This window comes from Anser cygnoides, chromosome 1 (genome assembly GCF_040182565.1).
Source record: "Anser cygnoides isolate HZ-2024a breed goose chromosome 1, Taihu_goose_T2T_genome, whole genome shotgun sequence".
In the NCBI taxonomy this organism is placed as follows: domain Eukaryota; kingdom Metazoa; phylum Chordata; class Aves; order Anseriformes; family Anatidae; genus Anser; species Anser cygnoides.
Window position 1 is genome coordinate 48374585 of NC_089873.1, and position 27196 is coordinate 48401780.

The following is a 27196-nucleotide window of genomic DNA, read 5'->3' on the forward strand; positions in this document are numbered from 1 at the left end:
TCAACCTTCTGTGACAGAAGTTTTGCAGGAAAAAAGTCCCTGTTAGGAGGCTTCTCAGACAGGTTTTGTGGGACGTGTGCTCTCCACCAAGTAATTCAGAGCTTGTTTTGAAGCATCTGCTCGTCAGCTTGCTCCAGCCAGCCTGTGGCACGTGCGGCCGGCAGCTGGGGATTAGCAGCGACCTGCTCTTGCTTAGAGCTTCCTCACGGCTCCTGCAGCTGCGGAAGGGAATGAAGCAATCAATGCATTGGTCCTCAGCTGGTTTTGTTTTTGTTTTTATTTTTCCCTACCACAAGCATCTGGCTGTTTTGATGCTTTTTGTCCATTAGTGGAGTCACAAGGCTTCTTTCCAAGAGAGCATCTGAGAGGGAGCCCAGTCCATATCCTTCACGTCTCCAATTTAGACTCTTTTAGGCCCGGAGGATCTTTTGGCTGAACAAATGCAAAGTGGCCTTTTCACTGCCATCTGGTACGTGAAAAGTCTTTCAAAGGGGGTTAAAAATGGACTGTGATGTTTCGTTTTGTAATTGTTTTGCATTAGCATCTTGTTCTCAAAATACTAATTTTCATCTGATTTGCAACTCTGAGATCCACCGTGATACCTTGCTTTGCATAATGGAAGCATTTGTGAGTTCAGTCTTGCAGTCAGTGTTATCAGCTGTGCTGTCTAAAAAGGCATCGAGGCCTGAGGATGGGTGTTACAACCTTGCCTGCATCTGATTGACCCTCACTGGGCGGATCTAAGTACTTTTTGGAAATTAGCTTAATTTTAGAAGTTAAATCCCAGCTCTGTGCATAGTTGTATATAAAATACATAATGTATTTTGAATGTGTGAAGTGCAACATTGAATTATTAAATTTAGAAAATAATTATTTTCTAAATTTAGTAATTTGGGACTGTCAATTGAATTAAAATTAAAATAATAATAATCTGAATTTATTGAATGTTACAATATAATTAAAACCAACCTATGAATCTCGTCAATTCCACTGTTTGATTCCCAGCACTAGAGAACTGTTGATAGGTTGGGAGAAGAACTAAAACTGTAGATGAATTTTGCAGCATTAGTGCTCAAGATTCATATGTGCAATGGCACTGATACCTCATTTTCAAAATAAGCTGTTCAATGCCTATGCTTACTATATTCAATACAGTGTCCTCAGGGCTTCGATTGCATTTGTCTTCTTTATGATGTTTTATTCCTCTTCATCCATGCTTTTTCTTTGCAGCCCATTGAAATGGAAGCCTGAATATGTAATAGATGTAGTGACAGCTGGTAGCAGAGAGGCATATGGCAAACCATGAGAGCTGTTATGGAAAAAGGTGTATTTTAACTGAGGGAGATTATACATGGGAGTTACTGAGCAGAAAAAAAATATTTGCATCCTGACACCTACCCCCTTTTGCTTTGCTATATCTGTTCACTTCTATCTGGTGTTGAACAGTAGCCTTGACTTTTGGAAGCCATATGTGTGTACATAAAAAACCAACATCATCTAAACAGTGTCCCAGGTAGATTATGAAGCTCACACTTGGGTAGCTTCACAGTATGGTTGCTATGTATTCCAGCAAATCTTTTAGTAGATTGTCAGAAGCTGACTTTTCTGTTCTGTGTCATATTTTTCTCCTTCCATCTTTTTCAATAAAGTCTCTGTTTCTTTTAAGACATTTATGAAAGCCATTTGAGTTTACTGCAAATACTACTGATGCTGTAATAATCAGGAGATAATGAATAGTATACACGTATTATCCACACTTCACTACTTTCACTAACCAATAATAATCACTTCCTAACACTTCATCCATTATGGGCACGGGTGCTTCCTGTAATAATTAAATAGAAAGGCTGATAGTTATATAAAAGGCTACTGTTCGCTATTAGTGTTATTTCTAGCTAGAAGCTATATTGATTTTCACACAGATCCTGGAAAGCCAGGAGATTTCAAAGCAATATAAAACACTTCTATTAGAAATAATTAGTGAATAATTACATTGGATTTGAGGAACTACTAGCCTGAAATGATCTTTACAAGAGTTTTATGAGGTGCATAGTATAACATATAGTTTTATTTACAGAGCAAGGCATCTGGAAAGAAGACAAAAGTTTACCATATTGCCAAGGAGATCATGAGCTCAGAGAAAGTGTAAGTGTCAATACTAAACTTAAAAGCTACTCAGTTTATATTAATTGGGCAATTGAAATATAACTATGTGCTTTTTCTTGCTTTTCTGATAGGTTTGTGGATGTGCTAAAGCTCTTGCACATTGTAAGTACAAAAAAAAAGCAAGTTTCCTCTTCTGTTTGTTTAATCGCTGTTAAAGTTCTATGTTTTGGTTTTATTGGAGTGAATGTGTTCTTTTTTTTCCTCTGCGTTTTCTGTGTATTCAAAATACAAAAGTTAATCTAATTCAGCAGAAATTTAAAGTTCCAGATTTTTCATAAAGGATATTTTGGTGGTTCCTTATGGGGCTCCTTTATTAATGTATGCAATCTTCCAGCTGAGATGGGGGTACTGCTTGAATATTAAAAATGGATATATATCCATTTATGTTAATCGGCACCATATTTATAAACCAACTTGTACCATAGCAACCAAAATAAATCTTTGGTTAGAATAACTTTTAAAGTCGAGAGGAGAGGAAGGGATCAGTTTACCGTTAGAAATAGTAAATAATAATTAGCTCTTATGTTGCATCCATCACATGGCGTTATAGTTTTTTAGACTGCAGCTTTTTGACAGATGCTTGCTTTCTGATAACAGCTGTGACTGCAGTACACACAACATGATGTCCACAGCAAGGGTTAAGCATTTAGTCCTTGGTTATGCACACCAATCGTGTGTTACACGTGCTGTGTAGAAGATGATAAAATAGGAAATTAGTTAGCTTTGCTTTCTCTAGCTTAATTTAGTGGGATTTCTGTCAACTTCTAAGTGATATGCGTTTGTACCATTTTATCACTCTGTGAAGTGCAAACATAGTAATTTTCCCTTGGACAGTGAAGTAGCTCCATTGCAAACAGATGCATTTGTCCGTGTTGCTCTCTGGAGAAGCGTGTTCTGTGAAACCGGAAACAAAGACTCTTATGTATGGATGTATACAATGCTGTAATATGGAGATCTTCAGGGAAACAAAAATTCCCACACCACTTGCTGATTCCTCTTTTGCCCTCCATTTTAGTAATTGATTTTCTTCCTTTGTTCAGGCTTGATTTTTAAATGCTAAATCAGGCAGTTGTGGCCAATATATAATTTATATTCAACATTGTTTCTGGTACAAAACTCAAGTGTAAATACTCATTAAAGGACGAGAATCATCCTAATGAGTATAAACAAGTTTTTAAGCTATATGACTTAAATTATCACATATTTCTGGCACCAGTTTATGTCTTAAAGGTGTCTTCACTTTTCAGTGTGCCAGTCCTTGAAAATATATCTTGAGATAACATGTATGGTATTTACAGGTTCAGGCTTCCTAGCAAGGTGGTTGATGCCCCACGCCTGTCAGCGTACAAAAGGCATCTGGATAATGCCATTGGAAGCAAAGGCTGTCAGTGCAGAGGTCGCAGGCAACCGGGAAAAATAGGGGAAAGGGAAGAGAGTAGGGAGTTTAGGAAGTTTCTGTCATAAGCTTAGGGTTGTCCACACATTGTAAATGTGCAGTGTTGTAGGATGTGTTTTGCTTTGTTTTAACGGGTAACTCACATAAAGCCATTATGTAAGTTTCTAGCAAACAGGTTACAAGAAGTTTTGTTGGCTGGCAGTAACAATCAGCACATCTTCAACGTAGTCTAAGAGGGGATGCTAGGCTGTTACCAGCTTTGCCATTGTTCTGCAAAGGTGAACCTCGGTAAGCGTCTTTGCCAGAGTGGGCACCAGTTTCAGGCACTGTGTGAGTGCGGTCTTCATGGAACAAAATTGCTGTACCGGAGAAAGGTTACAGAAACTTTTTTTTTTTTACAGTGTAGTGGGTCTAAGAGCTGTTGTTTGTTCATCACAGATGTTATTAAATTTGTTTATTTTGATCATATATTCTTTATGGATAAGATATAAATGTTGATAAAACAACCTATCAGACTTCATATGGACTGAATCACACTGATTTACTAGCTTCAGTGACAGGATTACTAACTGTCAGTCAAGCAACCTGTGGCAGATTTATGAATTAAAAACCTAGACTCTCCCCGTACTGGGCTACTTCACCCATAGTAAAGACTTGGCTGATCAGATGAGTCACCGTTACACCTTCTGAACTCTCTGGCAATGGTTTTTCAGAGTAAATACCTGAAATGTAGTGACTAATTCAATTAGTGAAGATTTGAAGTTAATAGTACTCTGTCCAGTCTGCATTACCAAAGCCAGTTGTGCAACAAGAGTGTTGATGTAAGAGAAATGTTTTAAGTTGCTACTGATGAAATGGAGCCTAAAGCAGTTGAGATGGTGGAAATGTGGTTGTAAACTGGTTACAAGCACCACTGAACTTTTTTGGCGTTTTTTTCTTTTATGTTAACACAGTCAAGTTAGGTGGTGCGACTCCTCAAAGACATCAGGGTGTCTGCCTCTTTGGACACTGTCGCACTGTTTAAGTACGTCTGACTGCCTCTGCTGAGACAGATTACAAAAGATGTCTAGAAAATTCTAAACACTTGGAGACATTTCTATAGCATGAAATAAGCCAGTCACAGTAGAGATAATGTACTTTAACTGGCTTTGGACAATGGTGCTCTCTCAAATGGGTTTGCTTGAGGCAAATCAAACATGAGATGCAATCTTGAATTCTCTGTATTTCTGTAACTATTGTAAATCTGTTTTAGTGGACAAGATTCCAGTAAAATGCTCTTAGAAACTCCTGAAAACAAAGGGGCTTACATCAAACCAGTTCCGTGTATGCATCTTTGTGAGATGGCCCATATATGGTTTCTACAGGGTAAATGAGGGTTGAGAAGATGTGAGAAATGGTATTTCTTCCCTAAGGGCACTTGGAGGAAAAAAAAAAAAAAAAAAAAAAGGAGAGGGGAGGAGCAGGACCTGTGAACTAGATGTGAAATGTCAGGGAACAAGGTATGTTCCTGGGCAGGAGTAAGGCAGGACTGGTGCCCTTTGTGGAGTCTTTGGACATGGTTTGCTTTGCACAAATGAGAGGGCCTCCTCAACAGCACCCTCTCACTGTAAGAGTAAGCTGGGTAAGCTGCCTGGCTTAGTTGCTCTCAGTTCTTTTATCCATTTTTTTTTCTCACCACTCTGTTTTTTCTCCCTCCCTTTCTGATTTTTTCCCCTTCTGCTGTGGTATGGATGATGAGGTTTCTGGTCCAGCAAAGGAACGTGCTTTTTTGGATGGTCTTTCTGCTTCGTGTGTGACTTTGTGCTGCACGAGAAAAGGAAAGCTTAGGCTTTTGCCTGAGCTTTAAGGTCTCCGAATCTGACTTACACCCCAGCTCTGTCCTTATTAGGACTCTGAGAGCCAGACAAAGTTGTCAGGAGGCACCTGCAACTTTTCTGCAGGCACAAGATCACCCTCTTATTGCAGAAGGCAGATCAGAGGTCAAACATTTTTCTTTTTTTCTGTTGTGTGTCCTTCCACAGGCACTTATAAGACTGGGAAATTCTGGCTTAATGTTTCTAGTTTCAGAAGACATTTGCAAAATTGTGTATTAAAAAAAAGTAGGCCTTCTGTATATTAAATTGCGGTCAAATATTATGACAAATAAATTATTCATAATAGATTTGGGAAAAGAAAATGTAATGTGCATACAGAGAAATAAAATAGCTGTGGGTTTTGGAGTAAAAGAAGTCCTGACCTCTGGTTCTGGCTTACTACTTACCAACTGTTTGGCTGTGAAAAATTCTCTCAACCTCCCAAGTCCTTTTTCTCCAATTTTAAATGTCAAAATTTGACCAGTCTAAGGTAAAAAATGTAGATAAATTTTTAGTCTGTGAAGTGCTTTAGAATTTCTGATTTGAGGCACCTGACTATGAATCGCAGTTGTCATTACCTTATTTAAAAGGCTAATGAAATAATTTTGGTTTGGAAGGAAGCATTGGTCTATGACCCACTCTATTGCTTGAAATAACATTCCCAGAATATATCACAGTCAAATAATTATTGTAAAAATTAACTATATTATGTTATTAAACACTTGTAAATGGTTTTACTGCCTGAAAAAAACGTGTGGAATTCCCTGTCAGTTTTCCAGAAGCGATTTCATGGGTTTGAAAAATGTCACAATCCGCATTTATTCGCGGTCTCTATTAACTGTAAAGTTATAGTCAAGACTGCCCATTTGATTTTTTGCTTGAAATAATGTATTTGTGAAATCTTCTGTAAGTGTATTCCTGGCAGCCTTGTTTACAGTTTGTCGCGGGCCGGCAGCCTGGCTGTTTCCTAGAATGTGCAGCTCTCCTCTTCTCCTCCCCCCATAGGATGTGTGTGTGTGTTCCTTGAAAAGAGGCCAAGCGCAAACATATTTTTCTCCTTAAATTAAACTGATACTTGAGCTATCTGCAGGTGTATTTAGCTGGGAGTTGTACCTCAGCGGAAGGGATTATGGCTTATTTTTGCTTTGCTGATGGTATGTTCTAGGAGAACGGATCCAAGATGAATATTGGTTGAAACCTTAGGAGTGAAATATGTGGCTACATTTAGATCGTGTCTTCCAGTTAAATGTGTGAGGAGGTTTAACTTCACCCATTCCAACTTGACTTCATTCAGCTCTTAGGTACCTGAAGGTGCCGTTAATCCAGACAGCGGCTGAGTGAGAGCGTTCGGTCTAGTCAGGACCTTCTGTGGTGCACACCTAAACTTCTTCCTTTGCTCCCTAAACTGGGGTGGGGGCAAGCTGCTCGGCGTTGCACCGGCAATCCTCCAGTGGAAAGAGAGGATTTGTGACTCAGGGCCTTTGCAGAGGGGAAGTGTGTGGGCTGAGCACGGATGATTCACGACGGGGTCAGAATTATTTCAGATATCACGGCCATTTGCTTGTTTAAGGAAACTGCATTAAAGGAGGGGTGGGGGCTGGGAAGGGAGAGCAGCAATGGTGGTAGCCGTCCTGAAATGCTGTTTAAAAACTGAACAGCCCTGGCGGGACTGTGTACTAATAGAATAAATAAAATTCCCTAAGGTATTTAAGTTGGGAATGTTTAATCAGGCATTAATTCAGCAACTGTTTGTACTCTGAGAAGCCTTTAAAACTGCTTGAACCAGATTTTGATATGGACAAGTACCCAGCGAGATGCTGTCTTAGTCTAGAATAAACTGAGACTCTTTCTGGCACGGAAAGAATGTGCTTTCCAGAGGTGGTGATGAGGCCGTCTTCAAGTCCCTGTGTAAAGGCAATTGTCTTTGCCTAAGCAGTAAAATGCGGTATCAGAAGATTACTGTTGGACCAGAATATAATGTAGAAACTGTAACCCAGCACTTCAGAAAGCAGTTTTCAGAAAGTATACAATAGCCTCTCTTCTTCTGAAAGGAAAAATTATCCTGGTAAGAAACTGAGATGATTCAGTAGAGCATAATTTCTTGGTTTGTGTCACACAGCATATGAAACATTTTGTCTAGAGTTGCAAATGGTGGTTTTCAGTGAAATTAACATATTAATTCCAAAGCATGGCAAGTTTGTTTATTTCTTTGTGAGTATTTGAAAGACTAATTATAAAACCTCTCTTTAAAATCCACTGTGATGGATTGCTACATTGCTTTAAATACAGTATTTTGTAGGACAATTCAGGTGACCATTTCTGAACAGACTGAAGAAAGCAGTGCTTTTCGGCAGTGTTATATAGTACTGTATGCTAAACATCTTTGTGATATGACTCACTTTTTGCAGGTATTTATAGATATCAGAGCAATGTATATATTATTTGCAACAGGAGTTCTGGTTTTATTCAGCAGTGAACAGATTTAGTTTCAGAAGGAATTAGGTGCTGGTGCATTGAATTGGTATTACTGTAATTTCTAATTTCTAAGTCACTGCCCTAATTTTGCGTGTGTGTGCGTGTGTGTGTATATATACATATATAAATACATAAAAGTTCCTTGTCTGAATAGCTTCTGCTCTTTGGAGTAAAATTTCAGGTTTTACTTGTTAACATGCTTTACGTTTAGTGATTCAAATAGACCCATTCTAGGTTCTAGTCCTTTTAGATAAGGAATTCCTTTCTCAGAAGGCCAGTACCTTCAAGTGCAAGCTCTGTTAGCTGTAACCTTGCTCCATTTGTTTGGCTTTCCTTCCCCCAGTCCTCAGGCAATGGCCCTCTGCCTTCACCTCCTAGTTTTATCTCAAGATGAACTTGGCATGACAGTTACTTCACATGCACTGCCGGGTTATAAATAAAGCTTAATATGATTACGGTGACAAATACGTTGCACTGCCTCTGTAGTGAAGACTTGATAATTCCAAAAAAGAAAGGGGAAAAAAAAAGCGCTGTAGTTTATCGCCTTTGTTGTTCAGCAGTCTGTTTTGCATCATTTGAAATCTTCACGTTATCTTTCTTCCCTCTGTTTCCTCTCTGCAGGGCTTCCTCCCTTTGCTCAGTTGTGGCAGGGGACGCAGGGGGCGATGAAATAAAGTTTGGGTTGGCTGCGTTTGTGGCCACTCTTTCATAGCGTGATCCAAAGCCCAGTGAGGCCGATGGACTTTGGATCAAGCCAGTAGAGAAACCAACCCCCCCTGCATTTGGAAAACATCCTGCAGGCTCTTTGAATGCTATATCTAGAAGTTAAATAAATGCTCTTAACTACAAGTGACATTCCTGTCTTATCTCCTGGTCCTTAAACCTGGCTCCCTGCTCTCCTTTCATTGTGTGGTCAGGGAAAAGCTGGGTTTGTTGATTACTTTACAGACAGCACTGCTGTTCTTTTCGTTGTACAAGTAGCTTTATTACACTCGGAGAAAATTCTTGTTTCATCCCATGGCAAAGCATATACTGTATATTGTGTGTGCATGAGATTTGGGGGGGGTATTATCATAATATGATGATGCATTTTGCATGAAGCTCTTCAAAAAGCCCCATTTGAGCTTTTGCCATTGTAATGCCATGTATCATTTCAGTGTTAAGCAATGCCCTAGGGTCAGGAAAACCCATAAGATGCAGCTGGTAGTTAACCTATGTGTCACTAGTCTGCACAGAGGATGTAAAACAGAGCATTTCCATATGAATAACGCCATCTGTTTTTTAACTCCCTTGCATTTAGTTCTCAGCCTCCCCCCATCGCAGCCATCACCCTGTATCTCCTTTCAGTTTCTTGTCATAACTCTGCCCCGGCGCAGCCTTTGCGACCCAGGGTCACAGAGCAAGAAGCTGTCTGCAGCTCACTGATGTAATGAGGAGAGGGCAGGAGAAAGTTGAGACTGGAGTCTGACAAACCCTAAATAGTGCCAGATGCTGGGCTGATGAGATAGCCAGCGAGACCTGTAGTAGAAGACTTGTGAGTGTGTGAGCTTAATTTTTTTTCCCCACCTTTAACCTGTGGGCCCTACAAACTTTCAAAGGCAGGTGTGGACCCCATGCATATTTAAGATGTCTCATCATCCCACGTAGGAACATGCTGTTTGGTCACCTTTTTCAGGCCACCTACAGATTGTGCATTCATTATCAGGTTTCAGCAGACTGCAGACTAAAAAGAGCTGTTATTTGGTGCCTGCTTTATGCCCAAATTCAAGCAAGAGATGACAATACAGCTAATTTGGATTTTCTTTTTTTGCAGTTTAGGTAGTGCTATGTACTTGATTATTTTTCAAGGGAAATGCTAAATTACTAACCTTTTTGAAAATTTTGCCTGCATATGGTCAGGGAAGATGCCTTGCCTAACACGTACCCAGCTTCCTTATGGGTGCAGTCCTGGCCATACTGACTTGTATGGGGCCAAGGTTTTAATTCTAAATAGTTTAATGAGGACCAATTAGGTTGAGCCCTGTCCTGTTGAGAGCTGCTTATAACATAAAAATGCCACAAGATCCTTCAGTGATAAGTGCGGTTTTCCTCCTCCCTGTAAATGTTTTGAAGGTACCAGTGTTGTTTGGATGATCATTAACATTTGAAATCTCGTGGTTCCGATGTGTTGTTACAAAAGCTTTTCATTAGATGGTCATTTTCCTGTAAGAGCTGCTACATACAGTAACTTTTTGTGACACTACATTTTTTTATCTATGCAGCATGTCTTCCTAGAAGGCACTTGTAAACCAGTGTGGTTTTAAAATACAGTGTTATGATTGCATTAGCTGATACAACACTTTTGCTTTTTGACCCAAATCTTAGCAAGAAGATACTCAAGGCTACCAATACCTTTGCAGATAAGAGCTTTTTCCCCCCCTGTAGTTTCCTTACGTATAGTATCAGCACATTTCTTAAGGGTGTGGTATAAAAATAACGAATGACTTCCACAGCGTGCATATGGAGCAAGAGAGCAAAGCTCCAGCATCAAACCAAGGGGATTAAGGCTGTCCCACAGGAGTAAGTTGAAGCTGCAGGGAAACATAACCCAGATGGCACCCTCCTCGCCTTCAGTAATAGGGAGCAGGGCCTGGGATGTCTGCAGAGAACGCGCTCTTGTCTGCGCTGCTGCTTTGAAGGCTGCTGGCTCATGGTGGGGGTTTGTGTCCTCTTTGTACTCCGGCAGGATTTCCGGGACGCGGTGGCACATGCCTCTAGGCAGCTTGGGAAGCCAGTGATTGAGGACAGAATCCTGAATCAGATCCTGTACTACCTACCTCAGCTGTACGAGCTCAACCGGGACCTGCTGAGGGAGCTGGAGGAGCGATTGTCTCACTGGTGACTATCAGTGAAGGAACACCACTCCTTTGATGTCGTTAAAATTTATCTGTGGGGCTTGAGGGACTCCGCGTGACCGCGGTTTGACTCTTGTTTGTTTTTCATGGGCCTTGTTAAATGGCAGGGCTGACTTTGCAGGCACAGGAGATAATTTTCTGTTTAGCTGTTTTATTTGGCATTTAGGTGCATCCAGAAGCTATGCCAGCACATGTTTTTAGCAACCACACTTTTTTTTGTCTAAAACTTCAGTTTTAATTGAAAGCTCTTGTTCCTACATGTGCACGGGCATGATAAATGGACTGCCTTCATTAAAGGAACAGGAGGCTGTTCTGAAGATTGGTTTGCATTTTAAAGGTAGCTGAGATCTATTAACCAGCCACAGCACTGATTGACAGCCACGGTCCCATTGAAGTCCAGTCTCAATTACGCTGGTGGGTGGATCTAAATCACCTAAAGAAAGCATGCAGACAAAGGCACTGAAATGGGTAAATGCTCTAATCCCATGCTTCCTATTAAGGGATAAAGACAGCATTTTGGAGTTTGGAGATCCATTTCCTCAGAAGTCCAGCTCGTGTTAATGTGTTCAGATGGTTCAAGACCTTTTTAAACAGACTGTATATCAAGTGGTTGTAATCTAGCCTTAAACTAGTGTGTGGAGGTGTGCTGGTAAGATTTTTCAGAGTAGCTAAAGAGCCCAATGCCTATCTGCTGGGCTGTAAGCTTTTTGTTCGGAAATAAACTGGCACATCTTACTGCTAAGACCAATGTGGTGCTGTAAGGTTAGGATGTACACACTTCTGTGCTCTTACTGCTCTGTTCTTGTTTCTAGGCTTGAACATCAACGAATTGCTGATATATTCGTAAAAAAGGGTCCCTACTTGAAGATGTACTCAACTTACATCAAAGAATTTGATAAAAATGTTGCACTGTTAGATGAGCAGTGTAAGAAGAACACAGGTTTTGCTTCAGTAGTGAAAGACTTCGAGGTACTGTAATCTTTTTTTTAAAGATATGTTCCTATTTTGTGACTTTCCAGCAGTTGTAATCTTCCATAAAGCTTTAGACAACATCCTCTATTTTCTCTGAGCCTTGGCTTGAGACTTAGGGTGAAATTGGAAAGAAATTCAGATTTTGTAAAGTAACTAATGATGTTGGCTACCACTGTGAGATACAGTAAAGGACCTTGATTTTCAGAAAATTCATCACTTGCTACAATGATATCAAAGGCATATTAACAAAATCACTAGCTGCTTTTTTTTTTTTTTGGTTTTGTCTTCTGATTATACTATGCAATGATTAACTATCTTATTTTAAGCAGGTTGATCTCTCCACCACATTATAGGGCAGTAGCTTACTCACGGCAATCATATTTCATTTCATTTGGAAATACAGAAAAAGGATTCTTCTACTCTGCATATTTCTTGAAGCTTTTAAGCCTAGTCCATGTAACAATCAGATGAAATCTGATTCATGTCACTAAAAGCATTGCCAGATTTTTACATAATTCCCTTAAATCAGAGGGGAGGTGCAAGCTTCCTCAGAACATGATCCACACAACCTGTGAATTTACTTCCTATAAGGCAAATTTCCCCTTGGGTAATCCCTGCTCTGTTTGCTTACAAGTCCTTAAAAAGGCTACTTACAGTAGGCAAAGGAAGAGCTTTAGGTAGAGTGAGCAAGTACAGGAAGAAGAAAAGAGGTCTTTTTAAGGACTGTGTTTCTGATACCCATTATTTTGAATGCAAATTCAAGATAATTAAAAATTTTGAAGCGTGGGTCTTTTTATTCTGTGTTATCTTTAGAGGTTTGGATTAATTAAAACTTCTTGAGTGAACACTGCGCTATTCTCTGCTTATCTGTCTAATGGACATCAGCAGCAGCTACAAATGAGCGAAAAATGGCGTTTCCCTTATTTCTGGGAAGATTCACCCTTCTTCCTCATAAGCAAAAGAATCTGTTTTGAATCCACAGAAAATATGAATGCTTATTGATGTCTTTTAACTCATGATTAATTTTGCATGCATCTTCCACGCAGGGAAATGCTTGTTGTTTGGTGCAGTGTGACACTACAGTAGTCACACCTTTAAGATAAAGCTTATCTGATATTATCAGTAACTCTTTGTAGTGATGTTTTCTTTTACTGGAGCCCTTGACTACCACAGGATTGTTGCTTATTTTGGATATTTCTTTCAGATGAGCCCCCGCTGTGCTAGTCTGGCCCTCAAGCACTATCTGCTCAAGCCAGTTCAGAGGATTCCCCAGTACAGACTCCTTTTGACAGGTAAAGTCAAACACATTTACAGGCTTAAGAAGCCAGTATTCATGTGTCCCAGGAAACGTGTTTTCAGGCAGTTGTATCCATCTGTAAAGCATGTTTATCTGACTTCAGCTACGTGAAGCTTTTTTTTAAAATATGTCGTGAGTTTAAAGCCTTTCTTTGTTAATACTGATTGCAACAAGGTACACAAGTGACGTGCTAATATTCCCAACACTGGTGTGTGTTCTCTGATGGTACATTTGGCGCTACTTGGAAAACATGAAACTGTTGGTGGTTATTTGTTTGTTTGTTTCTGTAGTAATAGAGCCAGCAATTTCCTTAGAGGGTTGGTTGGAAAGCTCCTCTTTTTATTTATTTTTTTAAAGAAGGAAAAAATAGTATGGAAATCTAGAACTAGGAGAAGGAAGTGAAAGATACATCTACACAACTGTGAATTTCTCCTGAAAATAGCTTCTCCATTTTTCCACTGCTCAGGTGTTTAGTCTTTGAAAACAATTCTCTTGTAAAAGCAGAAAGTGTGGTTTTAGTATACCTTACGGGTAAGTGCTTGAGACTTGTTACAGGAGCATTGTAGGCTGAAGAGCTGGTTTGGGACTAGGAAATCTGGGCTGGCTCTATATCCTGCTTTGGCGTTGGCGTGTTTGGGTGACCTTGAGCAAGTCATCTCCACGATGCACTACTTTCTTTTCTGTAAAAGAAAGGCAATGATACAGGCCTCCTTTGTGAAATATTTCGAGATGCGTTTGTTGGAAGAGGGGGATGGCTCCTGTAAGGATTTGGAAATACTTAAGGCATTGTTTTTGAAAGCCATTGCTTTTTGATGAGCTATTTAAAAATAGCCTCTGTTTGTGTAGTAACTGCAAAATAAAATGCTCTGTGACCCTTTGTTTGGCTCTAGCAGCTTGTTGGCATTTCCCCAGCAAGTACTTAGGCTAGTGATGCTGTGGGAGATACAGCCTGAAGTGTTATACAGAAGTTACTAAGTTATTAACCTGGACTGTTTTCTTTTTAATCATCTCATGAAAGTCTTAGGTGGGGGGAAAAAGGGTGAAGAGCCTTTATCAAATGGACTGTTTGTAGGGGAAAATCTTAATGCCTTTTAATTGATAAAATAAAACCATGAAAAGGCAATTGGTGAGTTGCTTTATTTTCAAAGGATACTGACTCAGGGCATTGTGTAGGCTTGTTATATATTCCTAAATCAATGCAGATGCTTTGGATAAGTTCAAAGGCTTTAAATAAAAAGGCGGAACAACAGAGCAGGATGGAGTAAATGCCTATGTCAATATACAGAGCAAAGCAAGAGACGTCAGAGGTGAATGGCACTGAAACAAAACTATGAAGTAGAAGGGGAATTCTTCGTAACTAACTGTCATTGTGGCTGGAACCAACTGTTTTAGACAAGTGACAATACGCCTAAAAATCTCATCCTGTGTTGATGGTGGTTGTGTGGAAGACCGCAGTCCTGCAGCCCTGTTTGTGGAAGTCCGCAGTCCTGCAGACCTGGCTGTGGCTGCCCAGCTTTAAGTACATCTGTAAATACAAGTGCTATTGACATGAATTGGATTGCAATGCTGGCTGCTGATTTAGAGAAAATAATTTTGTCTTGTCCTGTAGGAGAAATAAAAGAGATCAGACTAAGAATTTAATTATGCTGGGCCAGGGGGCTATTATTTTGGATCTGCTTCATTTTCACTCTGTTCAATCTATCGTGCCATTTCATGTTGTCTTCTGTATTCCTTGAGATTCTCACTCTCCTATATCTCAGTGGACGACCTGTCTGTTTCGTTACCTTCAAGCAGCTCTGTGTAATATTGAGTAATCTCTGTATAAACTTGCACTTCAAAGCCTTTGGAGGATATACAAAATATTTGGATCTCTTGTTGGAGTGGGCGAGACAGCAAGTAGGCAAGCAAAACAAGAATGGGCAAGAATTGCAGTATTGCAGCAGCAGTCCCAGCCAAAGACAATGGGCGTCTGTGGGCAATCAAGCAGGGGGCAGTGGGTAAGAGTGGAGGAGTGAAAATAATCCAGGAAATGAAGCTGCAAGGCCTGAGTCAGCAGGGATTTCTTCCTATTTAGATGCTCTGTGTCAGTGGGACAGCTTTGTACTAGTAACCTGCTGCTACACAGTCACATCACAAGATGGTTGCTGTGCTTTGAAGTGTAGTCGCTTTTATGCTAACAAAAGCAGGAGCAGGTGGACTTATAAATCAGGCAAGGAGAGGCAGAGCTCAGCTGTATTTCTGTTTAATTATCCAGCTTCTCCATTCCAGCAAGCGAACTTCCACTGTTCCACATGCTAAGCCTGAGCTCTTCTACAGCAAATATTAGATGGCTTGTTGGGGAGGTTAATAGAGGCCTCTGGATTTTAACAGAAAGAAATGAAGGAGAAGTGATTCTCTTCTCCTGAAAATCACTGATTTAAGTTAAGAGACTTGTACAATATGAGCAGGCTCTTCATTGTCATATGATAAGCCTCCTCTTTTTTGCAACGTAGGATTTGCAGAGAGAGATAGTGTCTTTTATTATCCTCGGCTGAGGTCTAGTGAAGGGAGGCTGAGGGAGGCTGAAAAATTAGCTTTTGAGCACACTGCTCTTTTGCAGCTCAGAAATAGAATTGTTAGACTTGAGGCCAATTACATGTTGAGAACAATCGCTTTGAGTTTAACTTAATTAATTCAGACGATTTGAGACAAGAAGTAGTTGGTGAGGCAGAATAGAATTTTTATCAAGAGCACAAGTGATAGCCACTGGCCCCCAGCAAGAAGGAAAAGAGAATTATGGGCCTCCGTCAGGAGGAAGCATGGCAAAGGAACATTTTGTAATAAATTAGTTCTTGTGTGCTTGTGTGTTGATTTTTGCTGTGTTTTGGGGTATCTAGCAAAGTCATGAATTTTATTTTTTAAGTCTGCCTTTTTGAATATTTAAGGTCTGCCCTGGAAAAAAAAGGAGTAGTGGGTCAGACAAAAACTGGTCTGTTTTCTATTAAAAATCCTTCGTTTGGTAATGTGGTTCTTCTGTTTCTCTTGAAGTGGTTTGCGTGAATTAGTCCTGGTACACAGCAGCGTGCTTGTTTACGTGAAGCCAGTCATTGTGTTGCATGAAATGCATTATTTGGGTAACCAGTGGTTTTGGATGGGTTTTCTGTTATTGTGGAGATGAGTTGATAAGTTTTGTATTTGTTTCTCTGGGATGGCCTATTTGTTGTGTTGTGATCAATGAGAAACTCCTTTGATTGTCCTGCAGCTGGGAGGTTGCTATCAGTTGCTAAACAGAGACTGTGCCTTGCTTAGGTGTTAGACCTTTGTCTCATTTACAATGTTGTAACGCTCTTTCAGCACTCTCTAATTTTAAAAATCTTTCCACTTATTCTCCTGCACAATCTCAACTTTAATTTTAGCATTATAACGGTTGTACTGGTTTTTATTTATGGATCATCTCTTAGTTCTGTGTTATACTAAAGCAGATCCGTTCTTGTAGCCTGCTGTCAGACTTGTCCCCCAGGCATACAGTTTATCTCCTTTATGTTTAAACCAACAGAAGGAAAACTCAGTGCTAAGGGTATGACAGTATCCTTAGCTTTATTATTATTATTATTATTACAGTCCTCGCTTTATTCTGCAGTTGTGGAAAGCTGTTGGCAGCATCTATGTATCTCATTTATGTTTTTTATTCCTTTTGCTAGACTCAAGTCAAATAGTAGGAAACAGGTGAAAAATTAAGGTTCTCTGTTATACATTTACACTACTTAAGTGGAATTTCTTTTACTGGTCACTTTTTTGTGTGTGTGTATGTCCAAGAAACCAGCGTCTCTTGTAGAATAACTTTATCTTTGAGTAAAAAGTTTGAACAACTAAAGTACATTTCAGAGGAGGAAAAAAAAATTGGCAAAGACTGCAGATACCATTCCACCTTAATATTTGACTTCTGTATTTGTTTTATTAAGGAATATTTTTGCTAAATCTTTACTGTAATGCTATTCATGTCTGTGAAATCCTCTTGTCCACGTAGTTTAAGTCAGCACCTCCAGAAAGTTGTTGCAAGCATAGAATTTCCAGTGTGTGTATGCACAGAAGAGACTAAAATAATCTGTTCTGTTGCTTCTCTGAAACTGAGTTTTAGCTATGAACTGAGGTCAACTTACCAGATAAATAAAAAAATCAAAATTATGTATTTATCACTTTCAGGATTTTACAGTTGCAAGGTTGTTTTTTTTTCTTTTTTTTTTTCAGTCTTGTATACAAGAGCTGCCTTCCTTTTTGAATACAGAATTTTAAGTGAATGCAGTTATGTTAAAATCTTTCTAATCTTCCCTGTATTATACACTGATGATATGATTTAAAGTGCTAATATATACCCATCAGGGAAAAAAAAAAAAACCGAAAGAAAAACTGAATGATGTAAAGCATTGTTCTTTTGGAGAATATGTCATAAGGCCTGAATATGCCAAGAAACAATTAGTTCTCGTGTTGGGTCTCTGATTTTAAGTTTCCAGTGTTGTTACCTTGGATATTAAATTGGATGTCTCCAAGTACTAGAGACAGTTTCTTGGGATACCAGAGGTACATTTGCAGATTAGTAAATTGTACCCGCCTGACCTCTTGTTCCCAATTTGCAGAGAAGTGAGTTCGTGGTCGTCAGCTTTAAGAAGCTGTTTGTGTACAAGCTGTAGGGACTCATCCCTTTATACTGGGAGGTGTCTGCTGGAGTCCTTTCTTCTGGCCCTGATGATGATTGAGTTGCAATTGTAGAGCTTTAACTTGCCTGCTTTATGGGGGAGCCCCGAAGATGCTCTGCCCGGGTAGTAATGCGCAGCTCCTACCTGAGGGCACTATCGGCTGGCAGGGCAGGAGAGGGCAGCTGCTGGTGTGTGTGTGAAATGGGTTCCTCCAAGTTAAGCCAAGTTAAAAACAAGGTGAAGTCTTCTCAGTCCATTTTACAATACCTCCTGTTGATTCTTCTCTTAATGCCAGTTTGTTACAAATATAACCTAAGGTGATAAAAGGTGAATTCGTTTTTAATGGAATATGTGTCCACCTAAATACCGCACTTGAAGGTCTGGTAGCTCCTACAGCAAAAGATTTGGAGACATGTGACAGATGCAATACTTACGGAGTGTAGAAAGGTTTTGTTGCCATGTCAGGCTTTTATGAAAGACCAGGCGTTGGCCGGTGTCTGATAATGATCAGCCAAGACTTGAAGTGGAGCAGCAAGCTGTGGGTGTTCCCATGGCCCAGCCAGGCAGACCTCCCAGCGCTCCCACCCCCTGCTTCCTTGCAGGAGACCCCAGCAAGGCCCTGCTCCTTCACCCCAACCTGTTCTTCGTGCTTCTCTTGGATCCTCCCTTAAGTCCTTGCCAAAAAATAAAACATCAGTGCCAAATACTTTTCTTCCTGTAGTTCTGTTTTTCTCAAAGCTTTCATTAGCTGACAAGATTTCTCACTCTTCGTAGTGTTTCTATGGCAGAAACATATTTCATAATTCCCTTTTTTGCATAAGGAAACCATTACAATATGCTGAGCAGTCTCTGAGGGGCATGCATTAAGCAAGACGTCTTATGAAGGCAGGAACAATTGGCTCCCGATCCTTCGTGAGTGAAAGGATGAATCTGGGTAGGGCAAGCAGATGGGAGTCGAATTATTTCCCTCCCACTTGAAACTTGTACAACTGCTAAGCTAGAATTGAAGGCTTCCTAGATCAAGTATGATCAGTTTTCTCTAGATCTGCCAGAATCTGAATACCTCATTTAAAAGGTAATTATAAATTAGTATTTGTTGATATTATCAATCTAACATCTGAAACTACTTTGAAAGTTTCTGATTGTGTTTCTTTCAATTTTAAGTAGTTCAGAGCTGTGGATTGAAGAGAATAGATTGACTTTTTACTGAGGATATATAGTCGCCTTTGACAGGATATGGTACTTTCTGATGAACCGGACACTGGGCCATGGAATGGAATCTCAAAGGGAATGTTTTCTCATACAGTCAGACATTTGGAGTTAATTTTAGATGCGTAAAGTAGATGGAAAAACTACCACGACTTGGGTGGATCGAGGGTGCCATCTCGTGGTTGAGGAACTAAATTTAGATTTGAAACCAAACAATGCCTATTTGAACATTTGAGGTGGGCTATAATACCTTTTTTATTGAGAAATATTGATCATAATCAGATTTGCTGTATTGGGCTACTTTTTTCAGCTCCTGTAGACGAGTTAAGGCTCAGGCAAATATCTATAATCTTTAAACTTTCTTGTGTCAGCTTAAATGTAAATGATTGCAAGTATGTACTTGTCTTTCACCTGGTTGTTTTGTTCTAGAATAATATGTGCAACATATCATTTGCCTTTGGAAGCAGGTCAGTGCTCCTGACTTCTCTTCCCTAGGCAAGATATCATTATATACTTTCAGTGTGGAAATGCTAGTTTTCCTCATGCTATTACTTGGACAAATTTAAAAGTTTAAGTATCATAGAACCATAGAAGACCTTTGTGGCATAGGTGTGTCTGAAAAGCAGATTGCTAGGAAAATGTTGGTTTTGACTGATTTCCATTGCAGTTTATTTCTTTTTTTTTCTTTTTACAGATTATTTAAAGAATCTTTTAGAAGAGTCTGCAGACTATAGAGATACTCAAGGTAAATGTCTCTTTAGATTAAAGAAATAACAGGTCATGTAAATATCTTAAAGTTTCTAAGTTTTAAATGTGTGCAAAACACTAAACTGATAAGTAGATATGTTTTCTGTTTAGTTCTAAGTTTCTCAGCAGAGATACTGAAAGATTTAAAACTTTTTTTTCAAAAATGTTTGGAGCTTACAGTGATAAGTGGTATCAGCTCAAAGCAAGAGATAAGAGTGAAGTTCCCGAAGCAGCTTAAGCAGGTATTTTGGGCAGCGCTACTGAAGGAGACAGTCCTTGTATCCCCTGGCCTTTCATGACAGGCAGTCCGGTCCCCCAGCTGCTCTCCCCAGCCCTCTGAGCCTTTGTCTGTCCCCCTTTGCTTTTGTGCCAGGACAAGTGCTTGATAAAAAAGATCAGGGAGTTCCGCTGGCTTATGTTTAACTTGAGGAGTTCTCCAGTTTGACTTGTCACAAGTTGCACAAACACTTTTGCTTGCACGTGCAGGGAAAGATGATAGAAGGAAATGAGAAGGAACAGTTGGAGATGGAGGAGAATAAGTCTACATGTTTCATGCTAATTTGGGGTTAAGCTGGTTTAACTCGATAGTAGCAACGCAGTGCACATTCATACTGTTTTCCGTCTTCCCTGTGTGCTCCTCAGCAGTACTAGAAATGCTCCCAATGTTTCCATTTCATTTGTGTGAGCCCCTGTCATTTCTGTCATTTATTTCATTCTTTTTGGTGACATTTGTGCAAACCCTTTATCTTCAGGAGGATTGCGCAGATCTAGCTGGTTGGACTGCACTAAGTGAGTGCCTTTGATGCACTGAGTTAGGTTCACTTTCTTACAGCTATCTCCTGACACAGTACCATAAAAATAATGAAGAATGATTCTTCTTAAGACCTTTCCACATATTTGTTTATTAGATTGCAATGAAACTATAAGCTGAAAATGCTTTAAAAGGTAACTTCTTCACAGACATAAAAGTTTCTCTTGCACATCGTATGGCTGTGAACAAGCTAATGCTTGCGCTGCATGGTAAACAATTAACCACTTGAAAAGTGAGCAACTTAAATATGTTTACATCACATTTTCTTGTGCATTCTCCAGCATCTGTGTTTTTTATAGTGGTACTTTCCATATAATTTTTCTCTCTCTGCATATATTGAAGATAAAAGCAGAAACTTAGTTTTAACAATGACAACGTTAATTTTATGCATTTGACATGTTTGGTAGTCAATCTTTGAAACTGAGTAAGTAAATCTAATCTTTACTCACCAAAATCTTTCTTATGATAATTAAGTTCCTTCAGACTTTGCTTTGTTGTGTAATTCCATGGAGGGAACTTAAAAAAAAAAAGACAAAAGTTTGGTTATGATTAGCATTCTTGGAAAAAACAACACAATTCTTCCTGATGACCTTCATTTTAATACGTTACTCCAGCTAAGTGATATAAAAAGTGGAATGTTCTTCCCTTCCAAAAAGCAGTTTTGTTTATGGACTTTTTGACCCTATAGATTATTTTGTTTTGTTGTTTAGATTTGTTTAGAATCTTGGCTCTATTAGTAGCCCTGAGATCTTGTAACTTTCCCTTGAGTAACCAGCAAATTTCCTGTAACATTCTTCAGTCTTTTCGAAGTCAATGAGTACAATTTTAAGTTTTAATAGATATAATAGCTGACAGATGAAGGAAAGTATAACAACAACAATAAAAAATCAGGTACTCATTCCTATCTTGTGAATTTAGCTAAATTTCCCTTAACTTTATTTTCTTTCAAGCTGATGGGAACTGGAGACTGTTTTGGCTGGAGCAGCTCCAGCATTTCCTAATAGGAGACCACCAGCTATTTTTCAGCAGACTCAGTTAACATCATGACATCTATATCTAAACTTAATTTTTGATCAAATGCTTGATATGTGTTGTGGCTTTTTAACTATTTGACTCCTGTATTTGCATTGTCGCATTTCATGAAAATCTTGAACAAAATTTCTACTTAGATTGACTTAGGAGGAGATTTTTATTCACGCTTTGGTTTATTTTTTTATATGGCTTCATGACCTGAACCCTTCAGTTCAGAAATCTGTATCTTTTAAACTAATTTCTTTCTTAATATGATCTCAACAGTAAGGGAAGTATGAACAGTCTAAAGTACTAATACTGTAAAGATATTAAAAAAAGAAAAGTGAGGCTTTGTTTTTAACTGGTTTGATAGGCTTCTCTGAGTACTTTAAAGTAAATGTACTTCCTTTTTTTGGGGTGTTTGCACTTGAATTACTCAGAAGGTGCTAAATGCTGTAGAAATTACATTTTATCAGAGCAGCTGTGCTTGCTTTCAATTAATTGAGTCTTTTTTTTTCCTACATAAACAAATTACAGGTTTTTGGATAAGATCCTTAGATGGGTTCTATGTAATATACACAGTTGCTGCTCAGTAGCTTACATAATCCTTTTATATAACACCTTTTTGCAGTTGCACTTAAATATGTATTTCAGTTGAGTTGCTAGTTATTAAATATCAGTACGTAATAAAAATCCCTCGTATTTCATAACTCTTCTCTTTTGCTTCTGGTATTGAAAGTTTGAAGTTTAGAAATTTGAACTTTATCCTGTTACCTTGAAGTGCAACAAAACTAAAGGCAGATGAAAGAAATCACAATTTTTCTAGGTAGCTTCTTATGACTGGCACTGGAGGCAGTTGTGTAAAATGGAAAAAGCTTAATTAACTTCTGTATAGTCTCAGTTAAAATGTTGTTTATGCTTCTGCTGTAAGCAGAGACACTGAAATTAAAATGATCCTTTGTGTGAGACACTACAACTCGATTTTGCTTGTAGACTGGATGAGCTATAGGAAATGATTGACACTGTGACTGTTAGCTGAAGCAGTAACTTGCTAGGGCACACCTGTAAAACCATGATTGAAAGCTTCTGGGAAGTATGGGAAGTGTTCTTGAATGTAGTGACTTTTCAATCATGTCCTTGAATCTTGCCATAGTGTCGAAGGGGAATATTGTACTTTTCCATAATACCAATTCTAACTGATCTGTATAATAAAAACATTGTTTCTTCATCCTTCAGATGCTCTAGCTGTTGTCATAGAAGTTGCAAACCATGCCAATGACATCATGAAGCAGGGAGTAAGTATTTTGACTTGGGAAGCTGGCTGATTAAAGCTTTTTCTATTATTTAAAAAGAAGAAAAAAAAAAACAACACATGAATTCAAGGGCAATTTCTTATCTTTTTGCCTTTCTTTTCTCCCTGCAGGATAACTTTCAGAAACTCATGCAGATTCAGTACAGTTTAAATGGACACCATGAGATTGTACAGCCAGGAAGGGTAGGTCCTCCAGATGACCTTAAAATGACTGTAATAAAAGTGCAGTACAGATGATATGCAAGCAAAGTACAGAAGCTGACACACATTGAGGAGAAAAATGGTCCATCATTTAATTATTTGATGTTGACAGTGAAATGATTACTGCCTCCCCATATGTATAATTTTATTTAGTTATTTTTGGGAAACAACATTTTTCTGATGAAAACTTATGATTTTTTGAATATGATTCTCTGCAAGATCTTGCAGGCATTTTTTTTCCCTGAAGCTTAATGTTTTATTTGTCGTGGTTTCAAGTGCAGCATGGAAAACTAAGGCAGCTAGTTGGTCTTTCTAGCTTTTAGAGAGACATAAAGATGAAGAGCCTTTTTCAGGAAGGGAACCATGAATCCCAAAAGTTCTGCAGCAGTTCAGGTGTAAAAATTAAAAATATATATAATAGTAATAATAAAAAAGAAATGCATCAGCTGATTTGGACAGCTTGTGCCTTGAAAAGATAGGTCTTGAATTGCTTGTTTTAATTTGCTAGGTATTTTTGAAAGAGGGAACACTGATGAAGCTGTCTCGGAAGGTCATGCAGCCACGAATGTTTTTTCTGGTAAGATGGTGTACTTACTGCTCTGTGCCTAATGACGGTGTAATTTTAAGTGGTTGAAAGGTTGTACCGCAAAGATAAGTAACTAGCAACTTCAGATAGGGGGAAAAAAAGACCATTTGTTGCTGTTATACTTCTTCAGTCCAGTTTAGGGAGATCATCTGTTGCATACACGATAACGTTTTAATAGAGAACAAGTTTCTTAATAAAAAGTACTGTTTTGACCAATGCTTGTTTAAAATTTGAGCAGGTTGTGAGAAGGCGTTATCTGAGGTATTGGGAAAACTACAACTACTCTATCCCAGTTAGTTATACCAGATTGTAAAACCTACGGTTCAGCTGCTGATACTGCACCCTTCCCTCCTTCCTCTTCTCCTTTGCTCGCATCCCAAGCGGAGCATAGCACTGAGCTGGAAATGAAGTGCTAGCTTCTTTTCCTGTCCCTGCTGCTGTTTTGTTTTGAAACCTTTGTGCCTCTGAAGTTTGTTTCCACTTCAACCTTTTGTTTCTTTCCTCTATTTAGATAGTAAAGCAACTGTTGCTGTATGTAACTTGTGGCATTATTGGCCCACAGTCTTGCCTGAAATCTGGCTTTTGGTTACTGTAGTACAAATATTTTCCTAGGCAGTCTCAAAGTATGTATTCTAAGCTTGGAAGTGTCTCTCTTATGCTCTGGAGATGACTTTGTAGCACACAGAGCACTGATATATTAAGCAGTGATTTTCATAGGTCATGTTGTGAAGATGTAGTAAGACTCATGAAACCTTTGACTATTTTGCAATGAAGCTCTTAGCAAAATCTCATGAGACAGTTCAGTCTTCAGGTCTGTGTTTATGTTCAGTAAATGAAGTCTGGATCCACGCATTGAACAACGCAGGAAATAAAACATCTTAATAGCTGTTCAGTAAGTGTATCAAATAAAGCCAAGTCTGGTAGAACAGCAAATAAACAGTAGATGCACGCTTGAATTGTTTTCATTCATATGGATAAGTTTGTCCATATAATCATAAATTGCTAATTTTAATTCTGCCATCTCCTAGTTTCTGGAATGTTTTTCTTTGTTGGAAGGGTTAATTCTAATATACTTTAAAAGTAGTTTGTTTTACAATATAGTTGTGTACACGAGAAACATTTCTGTCCTTTCTGACAGCCTGTTCTTTGACATCCGTGCACTGTTTACTCATTGCCAAATATATATTTACACAAGGAAGGATATAAATAGACACCTATTGTTATCTAAATTAATAACATGAAAATGTTTCTTGGGTTCTAAGTGGAATAATAGGATGTAGAAGATGCCCTCCTGGACAGTTGATCTTAGTGCTGTATGAATTTTATATTTTCTGTAAAATGCATCTGAAATTATCAGTCTCTAAATAGTCTTTAGTCACTAAAATGTATTGCTCCTACATTACAGTTTAATGATGCCCTGTTGTATACTACTCCAGTTCAGTCAGGGATGTATAAACTCAACAACATGCTGTCCTTGGCTGGAATGAAGGTGAGTCGCTTGCTAAAATAAGTATTTTTCTAAATGTGTTTAAACTGAGGTCTTAAATTTTCAAAAGGTAGCTATGTTTATTGTTGGAAAGTGGTGTTAAAAGATGCTTTTGTTACAGAGCAGTCCTGCAGGCATAAAGTTTCTTCCATAATATCGTCTGTGGGATTATCGTCTGTGTTTCCCTAAACAACTCTGTTGTCACAGCATCATCTTACATGCCTTTCATCTGGTGCTGGCCTACTCAGAAGTAGTCTTGCCTACTTCTGGTTTTGTATTAAACTGCTTAGCTTTTGCCTTGCAAATGCTTTTTCTTGTCCACGCCCAGAGATTAGGTATCTCTGTCTGATAACTTTGATCTGGTCAATCAAATCTCCATGGTTTATAGAGATCTGTTAACCGCAAGGGAAGATACGGCTTTTGTTTCTGAGCCTTTGTGAAAAGCACCAGAATTAAACCCCGAACCCCTCTGGGTAGTGACAAGGAGTATGCATGCCGCGTATTGACATGGTCTCTGACATGACAGTTGCTGGGAGAAACAAACCATCGCCTCAGGAATCAAGCATCTCATGTATCTCATCTCTGGTCCTGTCAGGGAAGAGCACCAAATCCAGCTAGAGCACAGATCTGGCGCCCAGGCCTGAGCTTTCACAGGAGGAGCTGCAGCCTCTCTTCTGCCAGCAGATGTCTTGTGGCGGCTCAGATCCACTCTTAACTTTCCAAATCCTCTGTGTTTGAAATGTGGTAGCTCAAAAGGATCACCAGGGCAGTCTAGCCCATGGAGATATGGGGCAGATGCCCATCGTGGAGCACACCAGTGCCTATATTTTGTGCTGCGGTGTGCTTTTTTGCGTAGTTGTAGAAGAAACTTACAAGGCACAGTGGGAAGTGCCTGGTAGCTCTTGAGCTTCATTCCCCTGTACACCTCCAGCGTTCCTGTGGTGCCACAGTGAAATAAAATGGTGAGCTCTGTGTAATCGTACTGCAGCCGAGCACTACAGGCTGGTGTATGTTCTCCTCACTGCGAGATCTTCTCTCCAATTTACCCCTTCTACAGTAAAAATCGAAGAGACCTTGCAATAAATAAGTAAAAAATAAAGCAGCATAAACGTACCATGTCAGTTTGAATATAAATTTTTCTTTCTCAAATGAAGGTTAAAAAGCCAACCCAGGAAGCTTATCAGAACGAACTGAACATAGAAAGTGTAGAGAGATCCTTCATTCTTTCAGCAAGGTGAGTCTCGCAAATTAATGATTTTAAAAGTATGTGATTTCAAACAGGTCTCATAAGCTTTTTAATTAATATCTTCATAGCTTGTTTTGCACATACATGATGAAAAGTGACTCCTGGCTAGAGTTACTACAGAAGAATAGACTGACATATGGGTTTCTGGACATAAAGTAGGCTTTGTTCCAATTTGCTGTTGTTCGTATTTAAAATTTGATTTTGAATATTTAGCCTTTTTTAATGGGCTGGCAGAAAGGAAGCCTGCTTGTATATAATCAGTTTCACAGATACCACGTGAATTTGTAGTCTGTAATACAGTTCACTCTGACCTGTAAGGAAGACTCCATGTTGTAAAGAGATGGATAGAATCACAAAATCTGTAGTAAATGTGTCTGCTATTTGAACAACTTGGGCTTAAGGCTGCATCTGATAGGAGTTTTGCTGTCATCAAGAGAGTTAACTGTTAATCAGATGGAACAAAAATGTTGATTTTTCTTCCTCTTCAGCTTAGCTACGCTTTTGAAAACCTTAAGTAAATTGAAATATTATACTTTTACTGCCTTTCTTTGAGAGGAACAAGAATTAAAATTAAGTTTCACTTCAATTAATTTTAGGCTTTGATTTTTCTCTATTTTTTTTTTCCCAGAATTACTGATATTATCTGTCAGTGCATTAGCAGGACAGGATATGAGGCATAACAATAATACATTTTGACATTATTTTTAACTGATATAAATTGGAAAGAGTCATTGTGGTCAGTCATCTAGCTAAAATAACAGTGCAATTGAGATAAGAAATGGATCTCAGTGAAGTGCTGAATGGAACATGAAATTATAGAAACGTCATGAATTACAGAAATGATGTTTGTCTTTACCAGAA

General features: G+C 38.9%; 1 protein-coding gene across 2 annotated transcripts in view; it reads left to right on the top strand.

Moving 5' to 3' along the window:
- The window catches only part of FGD6 (FYVE, RhoGEF and PH domain containing 6), a 72731-nt gene that overhangs the window by 28537 nt on the left and 16998 nt on the right, over nucleotides 1-27196 (top strand). For both annotated transcript variants that reach the window (XM_066994888.1, XM_013182641.3), the window contains exons 4-14: nucleotides 2078-2145; nucleotides 2238-2268; nucleotides 10616-10767; nucleotides 11597-11753; nucleotides 12961-13048; nucleotides 19630-19680; nucleotides 22741-22799; nucleotides 22928-22999; nucleotides 23526-23594; nucleotides 25009-25092; nucleotides 26244-26323. In XM_066994888.1, the coding sequence (XP_066850989.1) occupies nucleotides 2078-2145; nucleotides 2238-2268; nucleotides 10616-10767; nucleotides 11597-11753; nucleotides 12961-13048; nucleotides 19630-19680; nucleotides 22741-22799; nucleotides 22928-22999; nucleotides 23526-23594; nucleotides 25009-25092; nucleotides 26244-26323 (911 nt within the window). The remainder of the gene's footprint in view (nucleotides 1-2077; nucleotides 2146-2237; nucleotides 2269-10615; nucleotides 10768-11596; nucleotides 11754-12960; nucleotides 13049-19629; nucleotides 19681-22740; nucleotides 22800-22927; nucleotides 23000-23525; nucleotides 23595-25008; nucleotides 25093-26243; nucleotides 26324-27196) is intronic.